Source organism: Leptidea sinapis, chromosome 5 (genome assembly GCF_905404315.1).
Source record: "Leptidea sinapis chromosome 5, ilLepSina1.1, whole genome shotgun sequence".
Lineage (NCBI taxonomy): Eukaryota > Metazoa > Arthropoda > Insecta > Lepidoptera > Pieridae > Leptidea > Leptidea sinapis.
Genome location: NC_066269.1, coordinates 4,065,997 through 4,079,624, shown reverse-complemented (window position 1 = coordinate 4,079,624; position 13,628 = coordinate 4,065,997). Strand labels below are relative to the sequence as shown.

The 13,628-nt window shown below is 36.2% G+C and overlaps 1 protein-coding gene across 1 annotated transcript in view; it reads right to left on the bottom strand.

Moving 5' to 3' along the window:
• LOC126964542 (innexin inx1) overlaps positions 1-13,628 on the bottom strand; it is an 87,874-nt gene that overhangs the window by 40,962 nt on the left and 33,284 nt on the right. Inside the window, exon 3 of the mRNA XM_050807734.1 lies at positions 167-274. Coding sequence (XP_050663691.1) covers positions 167-274 — 108 coding nt within the window. The remainder of the gene's footprint in view (positions 1-166; positions 275-13,628) is intronic.

Here is a 13,628-nt window from a genome sequence, read left to right as displayed (position 1 = left end):
TCGGCTATACAGGTCGTCGGCTATAAGGCTAATGTAATAAAGATACTAATCTCAGCGAGGAGACGTAGATATTATAGAAACTGACCTAATAAACCTTAACTGAACTAATAATGTATTATAGAAACTAATTTATCGAGAAGACCACCACAACAAGGAGTCTACCAACCTGGAAGAACAGAGCGAAGCACACCCACTGATAGTACGAGTAGTACTTCTTCTCCTGTGAGCTGTCATATTCGTTCATGACTCCTGGATGCGCCACCTCGCTACCGACCTGCAAATAAAGAAAACTTTTAGTGCTTTGATTGAAAACGGGCGAGCCATATCAACTATTTGTATATCGCGTGATATATATTCGACATCGTTTTACAAATTGCCTATATCTTATATCTTTAAACGAGCAATTCTTTTATATATTATATAATCTGAATCTCGGAAACGGCTCCAACGATTTTAATGAAATTTAGTATACAAGTAGATTCGAGGGCGAGAAATCAATCTAGCTGGTTTTCAATTTTAAAAAATGTAGTTTTATCCGTGTTTTAATGAGAAAGAGCTACAATAACATTAGAATACAAAGGTAAATTTCGCCACTATATACAAGACTATTATAGGTCAGATGGGACATTGGGTGATCCGGAAAGCAGAAGACCCCGGTTCGAATCCAGATGTCCTATTAGTTTTTTTTTTGTTCAAGTTTTGTACATTCTTAAAAATCCGAGCAAGGCTTGGTCGTCCGGATATTATATCTTTATATCACGGGGCAGTGTTCAGAGCCAGCAATTAAATATAATCAACGGATGTGATGACGTCAAAATTTGCAACGATTTCGTCGAACCATGTGATTTGCATTCAAAAACTGCGCCATTCGCAAGAAACTTTATGTGTCGCATAGCCTTGAACCTGGAGTTACCATTAAGAACCGACTAACGGCCGTTCCCAATATACTATCTACAGATGGAGATAAATTACTACCTGCTACTGTCAGTAATTATCTGTCAATAATCTGAAGCTGTCCCAATATACCCGATAAGTCATTCTTATCGCCTTATATTGGGATGCGTGAATTGCAATTTCCATACAAACTTCTATCGCTGGTAAGCTATACGTCGTCCAATTGACAGACAGCGTGTACGGATTATTATAATACAGTTTATTATAATAATAATAATCTTTATTTGCATTTGAATAAGGTCAGTTTTACAATCGGTCTTATTTTATTTATATTACGTTTCTATGTTACGTTTTTATATGCAAATATATGTAGTATAACATTTTATTTCATACAAAATTGAACCTAACCATTAAGTATTATACACTGAGCAATACAATTATAATTCTAATAATATAGTAATATTCATGTCAGATTTATATGTCAAATTTCCTTAAATTTAAATAGTCATTTATTGAATAAAAACAATTTTTAATTAGCCATGTTGTTAATTTGTTCTTAAGTTGATTACATGTCATGTCTTTTAAAAGGTCTGGTAACTTATTATATATTTTGATCGTCATGTAATGAATATTTTCTTGGCAGAGTGTCAATTAACATTTGGGTACAAGTAATTTGTTTGGGTATCGAGTGTTCCTAATCTATTCTTGCTTCTCAAATTTATATTGTAAATTTCAGATGTTCTGACAAATGCATCATGGTTTATTTTTTACAAATAATGCTATTTCAGGAACATATAGTGAGGTCAATGTAAGAATTTTAAGTTGATTAAAGAATGATTTACAACTATCCGTTATTTTAGCGGTAGAAGACACACAATGAGATCTCTACGCAGCGCCAAGCCATTCACTGGATAAAAAAGGCATAACAAGGCATTTATTTCTCAAAATTGATTCCTTTAGAATTCATGTCATTTATAATATACTAGATACTATTACCGCTTCGGAAACAAATAGCGCTCTGAGAGAGAAAGAGGCCGAGAGAGAGAAGATCTGATCTGAGAAGATTCCCGACAATTCGAGCAGCTCTGCGTTGCACGCGGTCAAATTGGTCGACCTGACACTGGTGTGCTCCAGACCATAAACAATCTATGCCTCAACGTGACGGCGTGTCTCAATTGCAATGCCGCTCAGAATATTATGTTTTAAACCAGAATCCTGAGCGACACTACATTGTGATAGGCTGAACATATCCTTGAACAGCTTGAAAAATACAATATTCTAGATTTAAAAGCCAGACGTGAACAACTTGAAGTAATGCTTCTATATGATATATGCCATAATAAATATGATTGCATTGATCTAACACGCAAGCTGTATTACCGAGTTCCTGTACGTCATCTCTCTAGGGCTACACGCGCTCATCAACTTTTTGCCTTAAAAAGTGTCGTACAAATGCTGGCATGCGCTCTCCAATTCATAGAATGGTCTCATCTTATAACCAAAACTTCCTTGACATTGACATACTAGAAACAAGAGTGGGTGGACCTTTAAGAAACTGATATTTAACAAGTTGCATAAAATAATTTCGTAATCTTTGTGACTAATATTGTTATATAATGTGGATAAGTTTTAATATATATATATTTGTATGATTCTATGTATGTGTATATGTATGTATTTTAAAACCTTTGGGATAAGGTGAGTTTAGTGAATTTGTTTCTCCAACACAAATAAGTAATCTGTGGATAACGTAGTTGATTATACATGTATTTATATTGTAAGAAATGTAATTAAGTAAGATGTCATGTATAGTTGTTTGTTGTTCCCAATAAATAAAATAAATAAATAAAATATCACCTTCCATCAGTTGAATGTTTTCGTCTCAGCACTTTTTCTCACACATTTTTTTTTATTTGTGTCGATTTCCTCATTTGGTCTCATAATGGATGCAAAGTTCAAGTTCACTTAAATTATTATCATTGTTTTGTATGTAATTAAGTTACTTCATAATTACGTGTAGTTCAGTAAGCGTAACGGTAATACCTATAAATATTCTACACATTTCTGTTCCGTGTCTTTGTCTTACAATTCCTGTTTCTCTTGGTATTATTGCCAGAAATCCATGGTGGGCTCATGGCTTTAATAGAAAAACATATCGATACCTCAATTCTAAAGTGTAACATTTCCTAGGTAATCTTTTATCACTTTTGTTAAATACAATACAATAAAGTCCTTTCTTTTGTAGTAAGTATTTTAGTATGTAAGTTCACAACGGCGCCTATAACTGCCGTAAAGCAGTAATGTGTTTCGGTCTGAAGAGCGCCGTAGCTAGTGAAATTACTGGGCAAATGAGACTTAACATCTTATGTCTCAAAGTGACGAGCGCATTTGTAGTGCCGCTCAGAATTTTTGGGTTTTTGGATAATCCTAAGCGGCACTGTATTGTAATGGGCAGATCGTATCAATTACCATCAGCTGGACCTCCTGCTCGTCTCGTCCCTTATTTTCATTAATAAAACCCGTAGCTGATTGTGATTTTTTATAGATATAAGAAATTGTATGTAGGTATAAAGTTTAAAGTTTATGTTATAGTTATAGTTATTTTGTAAAAAAAAACTAACATAAGGCGTAGACATATTTTAAGTAGTAATAATAATTTATAATTAATTTATAGGCAGATTGATACAAAATTATTCTATTTATAAATAATTATGATAACATGACTAAGAAGTGTGAACCCTGAACGCTTTACCGGCACTCACGAAGTGGTCGCCGGTATGCGTCCTCTTCTCATTTGTGTCGCCTATTTATCGCGGAAATGTTCTACTTATAGATTTTTTTTAACTTTGTAGACGGTATGAAGATTATAATTCAAAATTATAGCACGTTAAGACCGATTTGCCATGAGAATTTATTTGTATTTATTTTTTTCAAAACATCATTTCTAGAGTCGAGATGCACTAAAATATTTCCGATAAGCCGCTAGGTCTATCTAAGTTTCCTCAGTGAATTTTTATTTTCTCTGGGTCACGTCATAAAGGCTTAATGCTGTTAATTAACATACATAGGGTAAGTGTATTTATTTCCAATTGTTACGATAATTTTTAACGGTTCACATTGGCGTTTTCCGTGGCGCGATAACCATGGCATTAGGTACAGCCAATAAGTAAGAAAATAAATAATATAGTTCGCTAACTTTTTATTCTTATAACTTTTCAATGCTCGTAAGGCCTTGTCATGATCCCAGCATTAAAACAGCCAGAGACAACTTAAATTTAAAAAATAAAGAATTTTTAAGGTTATATATACCTCTTTTGGCGAGAACGAATCTTTCATATGCTTACGGCAATACGGCTTTTCAATAACCTATCTATCCTTAGTTTAACTTATTAGAGTAAGACAAATCTATCCTTTTACGCTAACTAAAATTTTAATAACCTATCGACAGATAGCATTGGAATATAACTAATATTAAAACTATATTGGACATAACTTTGTATAGATAAGATCTTGTCATTAAACGGTGATGAGCAATATATCCGTATCTAGAGATACGTTATTGAGAACGGCCGTTAGTGAATTCATAACATTTAATTCTGACTTCTCATATCAAAATAAAGCCACAGACAAAGTCGTGTTATAAAATCTAGTTGAGTACAATAAGAGGATGTGTATCGTTAGCGAGCAATTGTGACTAATATACAGAACGGGCGCAGATTTCATTCTTATTGAATTCGAAGCTCGGACAATCGACCACTTAAGAATCAATATGACCTTTAGACCCTTACGTCACGTGGCTGCAATATTTTCGCCAATGCAATCGCTTCTGCGGTATTTATCGATAGCGTTATTGAAGTTATCTCCTTTTTGCGCATTAGGGAAAAATCATCAGAGTGAATTAATAAAATACAAAATACTTACTGATGATATGTGATCCCAGTGTCTTTCTTATTTCTTGTATTATTATTTTTCTAAAATTTTACTACACAACCCGGCATTTTAGTTGCAATTATTAGCAAAGTTTAACAGAACATGTGGCACTTACGTGGTGCTTACATATTACTGCTTCACGGCAGAAATAGGCGCCGTTGTGGTACCCATAATCTCGTCGGCATCCGGTGCAAAGGAGTCTCCCACTGGTAAAAGAACTGACTAATTTGTGACGTCACTGAGCGTCTAACCGTCTGCCTCCAACGTCGGTCATTATTCAAACATTAAATTGTCGTTAACTTTGTTTTTGTTAAACTAGTTTTAACCGGTTCTTGTGGAATGGGCATTCCTCTTCAGTAAATTAATAAATGCATTTGGATACATTACAGTAATTGCGCGCTGATAATGTAAGAGTGACTTAATACACAGTATATTTTACGTAATCGGCATACTTATACGGTAGGTGATTAAAATATATACACTTACCCCCTTATTCATAATAATCTGCTAACTTAAAGCATTGCCAATTCTCACTCTGTCTTCTTCTATTGACCTAAGTCAGAATGAGAAAAAACACTCCTAAGCGGCTGTTTTAAGTTAGCGGACCATTATGAATAAGGGGGTTAGATTATAGATTGATCTTCACAGCGCTACAACTAGATACTATGCCCAAGTGCGCGTATTCGAGCCAATCTCGAACAATGTGTGACGTAAACGTGCCCACATGTTCTGTTAAACCTTGCTAATACAATTTGTAATGTAATTGAAACCAAAATGCAGGGTTGTCTTGTAAAATTTTAGAAAAATAATAATTCAAGAAATAAGAAAGACACTGGGATCACATCACATCATCAATAAGTATTTTGTATTTTATTAATTTCAATATAAAATAACACGAAGCGTATGTTACAAAATTTTTAAAGACGCCATTGAGTGTCAATATGCCTAATATAAGAGTAAAGGCCTCGCACACAAGCATATAATAGTTGCCGTAAAAAAAGCTGTTGTTCTTAGGTAGTGCGGTAACCAGTTGGAGCGCAGCGAAGACCAATCTTTAATCTAAGTCTACACATAAGAGGCGACATAATATGTACTAGCGTCCCTTTTTTACCCTTAGAGATGACATTTTTGCATAAAATTTATCAAAAGGACTAGGCATTGAAAAATTAGATTGAAATTTGCAGAGAAATCTTGTAATGCGCTGCCCTTCATTGAACGGCAAAATTTAAATACTAAAAACATTACTGTGTTTCGGTCTGAAGGACGCCGTAGCTAGTGAAATTACTGGGCAAATGAAACTTAACATCTTATGTCTCAAGGTGACGAGCGCAATTGTAATGCTGCTCAGAATTTTTTGGTTTTTCAAAAATCCTGAGCGGCACTGCATTGTAATGGGTAGGGCGTATCAAATTCCATCAGCTGAACGTCCTGCTCGTCTCGTGCTTTATTTTCATAAAAAATAAAAATAAAAATTACAGACTAAAAAAAAAATATCTATTACAAAAATTATAGCAGCTAAGAGAATTTGAACCTGCTAAGTCATATTTATAAGTTATATTTATTCGTTTTTATGTCCTTTAAAATATTTTCACTGTTGTTCATTTAATTTATAGCATAAGTTGTGAGTTGTGACGTATTATTAAGTAAATTTATTGAATTAGGCGTTACTTTGCGGAAATACATAATTATACAAATTATTTAAGGTTTCTTTAGTGTTAATTCCGCCAATATTTGTTTTTAAACAATTCGTCACGTGTTTCGCCTCTACACGAGGCATCCTCAGGACGTGTTGTCTCGCCAAAATCTGGCACGAGACTGATTACTCATATTAGTTCATAGATATTATTGTTTCTCAGTCTCGTGCCAGATTTTGGCGAGACAACACGTCCTGAGGATGCCTCGTAAAATGTTAGTAACCTTTACCAAATAAACCAGTGGGAGGCTCCTTTGCACGGGATGCCGGCTAAATTATGGGTACCACAACGGCGCCTATTTCTGCCGTGAAGCAGTAATGTGTAAGCATTACTGTGTTTCGGTGTGAAGGGCGCCGTAGCTAGTGTAATTACTGGGCAAATGAGACTTAACATCTTATGTCTCAAGATGACGAGCGCAATTGTAGAGCCGCTCAGTTTTTGTTTTTTTTGTTTTGGCATAAAAAAAAAACATTTTTGAACAATTCTTTTGAATTTAATAATAAGTACATTTGTATTAAACATTTTCTGGGATCACCAAACAACAAAACTTACAAGGCATGACTCGTATTAAAGCAAAATTCTGCTGAAAAGCGTTATCGCAAATTTAATTTTAAAATGAACCCCAGTGTTAATTACTATAATTTGCTTAATTAGGCTTATCTTCCAGTTAAACAATAATTTATTATAGTGATTACAGCTTTTAGCAGCAGCAATTGTAATAGTAAATAAATGTGCTTGAAACAATTACAATGTTAAAAAGCCGTGTAAAGGAAGATACAGGTAAGCATAAAATTGTACATGATTGCAACAAAGTGTCCAACATAAAGGTGCGTACAGACTGGCGAAACGTAAAATTCTACCTTTCACTGTATGTACGCTGCAAGCGTGGACGCATAACGCACTACGAACCTTCCCACCTGCTTCTTCTTCCCACTCTTATTAGTCTTTTTGCTCTTAATAGTGATTTTCATTATTATAACACAAGAAATTAGGGATTGCTTGTAACGACTTTAAGGGTAAATGTATACACTTTTATAATAAAGTCAAAACAAGTGTTCAGGCATTATCTACAAATAAATTTCAATGTTTTATTAAAACATGGCTCTGTAGTAAATCCTACTACTCCACAGCTGAATATCTATCAGTGATCGGACAGCCAGGGACTAGATTATGATTATTTTATAGCAATAGCAATGGCAGTATACTATATTTTATTTAAAAGAGCGCAAAAAAGAGTGCTGGGAGAGTTTCTTGCGCCGCTTCTTCTCTCTCAGAGCGTCAATTGTTTCCGAAGCGGTACTAGTATCTAGCATATTAGATATGACATCAAAAAGAATTGCAAAGAAATCAATTCTGAGAAAATAAATGCCTTTTATGGCTGTTTACGCCATTTAGCCGTGGACGCACCCCTTAGTGTTCGTTCGAAAAACCGACAAATCACGGGTCGCTCTGCGCGCGGCTTGTAATGCTCGTAGCGTGCGCGTGAAATGCACATTTCGCAGACGTCCAAACTATGAGAAATTGTTACAAAGTGTGTTTACCTTTCATGATACATTGCAGCAATGTGTACGGCGAATTCTTTCATTGCATGATACATGTCATGTTACGTTTCACCAATCTGTACGCACCATTAGTGCTAACTGCTCACCTTGAGTATGACGTTCATAACTACTCAGATGGCAGCTCGAATGATCTGCAATTCATTCAACAGATTCTAGTAATTATGACCGTTTGACCCAACCAGCATTGTCTGCACACTGATTGACCACATTAAGCCTAATTGAATACAATTAGCCGACCTTTGCATTAAACCTCTATTTAGTGCTTGACGATACGTGGAATGTAATTTGCAACTATCTATTAACTGCAGCTGCTCATGCAGCATTCGGATCTTTGATCATTTATACGTCTAGATCACTGAGAGGCTATAAATACCACTGGACAGGCTGTTCCATATGTTTGACAGCAAATTTTTTGTGCCTATTTGAAGCGCCACTCCCGAGCGTCCAGAGTACTAATTTTGACGTGTAATACAAATAGTTGCCAAGGAACGTACAATAGGTACTCTGAAGTATTTTTTGAAATTAATTCCGTTCGTTTTCCGTGTTATTTATACTTCAAGAATCAACGTAATAAAGTACACATTTTTTTTTTTTGTAAATAATGTTGTCAACTAGGTTGTCATCACTAATTTTGGTACCGCAGACTTTCGCTACGTGGCCAACAGCGTCAAATTAGCGAATATCAAACAGGCATAAAAGCACTTTGAAAGCCTCCAGTCCAGTGGTATATAGTAGAGGTCAGTGGTCTAGAAAACGTCGAAAAACAATCATGAGATTAACCTCTATTTTATGCAATGCACGCACACACGCAATACTCGCGAGTGTAAGACGTAGCTTGTCACAGAAATTAAAGTAATAAACCTGGTCTGTTTTCATCGGTTGCCTAGCAGCAAGAGGCTCTATCTAGATAGATTGTTGAGACTGAAAAATATACCTCACTCTTTTTAGATTTTAAAAACTAAAGGTAAATAATAAGCGTTTTGTTAGGACCCGAGACCAAACAACGACTAGTATTGAAAATACTCGGAGCATGTTAAAAATAATGACTACCCAATGAAATGAGTCGCATTCCAACTGCGCAACTGTATAATTATTCCTTACAAAAATGCACAAAGATTTGCCAGTGGGGTTTCCTTTGCACAGGATGCCGGCTAGATTATGGGTACCACAACGGCGCCTATTTCTGCCGTGAAGCAGCAATGTGTAAGCATTATTGTGTTTCGGTCTAAAGGGCGCCGTAGCTAGTGAAATTACTGGCCAAACGAAACTTAACATCTTACGTCTCGAGGTGACGAGCGCAATTGTATTACCGCACAGAATTTTTGTATTTTTCAAGAATCCTGAGTTAAGCAATTACCATCAACTGAACGTACTGCTCGTCTCGTCCCTTATGTTAAAAAAAAATCTTCCTATAGAGGTACAAGATTGGTTAGGAACTTTTCTAACTTGTTCCTCGCATATTTTACGTCTTACAGAGACACCGTTTATTAAAATACTAGTAGATTGAGTAATCCCCGAACAAACGTGAAAATAGTTGCTTTCCTAAATTTTTTCAGAGTTTTGTAAGATAATGAGAAGTAAACCACCTTTTTTCACATTTTATTCAACATCATCAATATCAATGGTGACATCGTCAAACTTTGATCCATTCATTTCTATCTTTCTGTCTATCTCAAACATTTTGGCGGCCGTATATATGAAAGAACAATAATAGTTTTGATTACTTCGTCTTCCATTTAGAGTGGGACTAATATTGTCTTATTCACTCGTGACATGACTGGGTTCCTATTTACATTAAAATAAACATATTCCGTGAAAAGTTAATCCTTAACCATCGAAACAAAAAACATTTCCATAATGGACGTATTGTAATGTCCCGCCAAACTATTTTCATAGGGAAAAGAGGTGGTGGAAGAAGAAGAAGTCTTGGCTCAGAAATATAAGGAAGTGGACTGGCATCAAGATAGACCAAGAACTATTCCGCTTAGGCATTGAAAAGGAAAAGTTTAAAAGCTGACTGCTGACCTACATTAATGGAGAGGCACGTGAAGAGGAAGAATGGACGTGTACTGCCGTGACAAAAATACCCAATGACCTTTCAGCCAATTCAATTACTTGAAAATCTGTTCTTCAGAGGTACCACGTTTGGTTTTACGTGGCAGATAGTTCCTTGTAAACCGAAACGCCATATATTCAGATTGTGAGGATGAATTCCAAGTTTGAGGCGTAACGTGTGGAGGTGGAGTTCGACAGCAGGAAATAGGTCAAACAGCTCTGTGATAGGTACAGTAAAAGACACGCAATGTAGCGATGTCTCTACGGATAGGACAAGAGAAGAACAAGAACAAGAAAATATAAACATATTGTGAAAATGAAAACCCTTCCATAACGACATAAAGCTCTTATTGTGTAAACCCGAAATAATGATGCACATTACAAAAACATTAATTAGCATCCTGTTTCATCAATTTCTTCAAGCTTCAATAACTTTGTAAGTAAATATAAAATGATGCAAGAAGTACACGCTTTTTGTGAGCTACATATTGTGGGATAGTGAGAAAAGAGGAAAGCCATGTTCAGTTTGACTAAACTGAATCTGACATGGCAGAATGACTCCTATATTCTTTCTCATTCCGCACCTAGATTCAAAATATTTTGCCCCTTCCCTACTTTCTCATATGACGCAATCTCGCAACGATTGGTTAATTAGTCACTGATCGACAAATCACAGACCTTAAAGCAGAAATCGACGCTTGCGCAACATATTATCTTCCTTACTGAAGAAGAATTTATCAAAGGTGCTGTGAAACAATCAATTTGAGAATCCTTTGAGAATCATACCTAGGTACTTATAGCTGCAGCTACGAAGGATTATGAAACCTGACTTCACCGACATTTTTCGAGGTATAATGCAATAATCACTTGTAACAAAACTAATGTTTCTTAGTGACACGTGGGCATCACGTGAACTATCATCAATAACAAAGGAAATCTTTGTCAAGACACCCGGGTGCTGGCGCCGAGCCAACTGCGCTAATTCGTATTCGGTAATCGTAGTTAGTGAATCCTTAAGTAATTAGTTGAATTTCTCTTATTGAAGATAAGGATAACAAAACGAGACGTTGATGCCAATATTCTGAGTCACCGCGGCCCAGTCTCGTTCATCGTCGAACTTATAAAGCGTCGAATATACTTCTTCTTTTTCTGCCTTCCCAGAATATTTGGGGTCGGGTCTCCTCACTTTCCTGCGCCAAGTCGATCGATCTTAGGTTGTCGGTTCTTTCGTGAGGTCTTGTTTTATTTATTTATTATTAATACGGCTTTACTCACGTTTTATCGGTGTGGGTACCCCCTAGTTTCGGACCATTCTTCATCAGGGTGAGTGTAGTGGGTTCGTGATAACGTCCCGTCTCTTACTGCGGACTTGTGCTCGTAGTGCACGGTACGGCACGGTATCATTGAAACTATGTCACTATTGGAGTCCACGGGTGCACAAAATGTACTCACAATGTCCGCTATGTGATCATCGAAGTCTCATTTTATGTTAGACCACCAGGTCGATGGCGGGCGCCCTCTACCTCTTTTCTGTTCCGGAAGGTTTAGAGCAATTTACGAGAGCAACGCATCGAATAAACGTACTTATGAATTCGAAAACGAAAAAGAACTTACCAAAGTTTGGATAGATTTAATCTAGGTTGCAACTGTCCAAATATAAGATGGAATTTACAAGCGATTATTATTATGGACAAACAATACATACAAGAAACACTACTTCAAGACGGCCCACATTCTAGAGCTCTACAAAGCGCAGGTCCGGCCACATATGGAGTATTGCTCTCATCTCTGGTCTGGCGCACCCCAGTATCAGCTCCAACCATTTGACCGCGAGCAACGCAGAGCACCTCGAATTATCGGGGACAAAGTGCTATGTGACACGTCACAAATTAGGATATCATCCCCACCTTCAGGATGTGTGGCGTTCCTTCACAGTGCGGTTTTTAACTAACTTTCTTCCACGTTAAAGGGCCGGCTAAAGTTTTGTGATTCCTCTGGTGTTGCATGTGAAAGTGAGCGGCGGTGATCACTTAACATCAGGTGATCCGTACGCTCATTTATCCTCTCTTCCATAAAAAAGTCTTAGTAGCTCAGGAATTTCAATACGCTCCCTTCAAACAATATGGTATTTCTGCCTAGCACAAACAATGGCGTCCCTATCTTCTGTTAATTAATAGTAAGCAAAGTAAAAAAGTTATAAGTGAAGGGATTCTAGCTCTAGAACTGTCCGTACTAAGCGACTGAGTAGCTAATAGTCAACAGATATACGAATTTATTTCTAAATCTGTTATATATTTAAAACTTCACGACTCGCACATTATCAAAAATTGTATAAATATTAACTTAATGTTTATAAATGTATTCTGTACAATTTATCATGTATTCTGTTGATGTATATAAACAAAATCGCGAAGCGTTCCACTTATAACCGAATTCCATGTGTAAGAAAGAAAACGCAGACAGATCAGCTAGAAACCTATTCATGATGAATATAAGTTTTTACGCAACAATCTTAAAACCTCTCATTAAATGGTGACAATAATAACACGAAACATGAATGGAGCGTGCGATCTATTCACCTCCACCGTTACTCACACCATGTGGCAAATACCGCCTACGTCACAACTCCGTACTACGTAATCCTCCGTACTACGTAATCGTGTCGCTTCAATGCCTATCCCGCTAAATTGACTTGTAGAGAAAAATAAGCTGTTGTTGCGGTTGGTTTCACACTTTTGTGAGTGACCACGATAATCTTACCATTATAATTTAATCAAGCCGGTATTATTGTGAAAGTTATAAGTGGAAGCCTCCTTTGAACAGGATGCCGGCTAGATTCTGCCGTGAAGCAGTAATGTGAAAACATTATTGTGAGCTAGTGAAATTACTGGGCAAATGAGACTTAACATCTTATGTCTTAAGGCTTCGATCAACAATAACAACTGTTGTTGATCGAAGTTCTCAAGGTGACGAGCGTAATTGGGATGCCGCTCAGAATTTTGCCTTCTTTAAGAATCCTGAACGGTAATGCATTCTATAAGGCAGGACAAATTACTTACTATAAACTTCTCATAAAAAAATTGGCAATTGTAGAACTGCTGATAGAAATGTAAAATTAAAACTTTTAGTATTATTATTTGAAATTTCATTATGTTTAATTTCAATTTATTTATAAAAACACATTAAACTTTTCACTAAATACATTCAATTTCACTTATCTATCTTCTATCTTTAGAGATTTCCACCGACAATTGACTCGTCACGATATCTCTGGAACCATATTGCGTAGAGACTTGAAATTTGGTAGGAATATTCCTTTCGCCGAGTAGAGGTCAGCTAAGGCTTTCGCATTATACGAAATTCCATCCGCAAAAGTATTTTTTTATAACATAACGACGTCTGTCGGGTCCGCTAGTAAGATATACACATTACTCATGTTGCACAATACGTCAGCTGTATAGCTACAGATACACTGCTATAAGCATTTCGATGA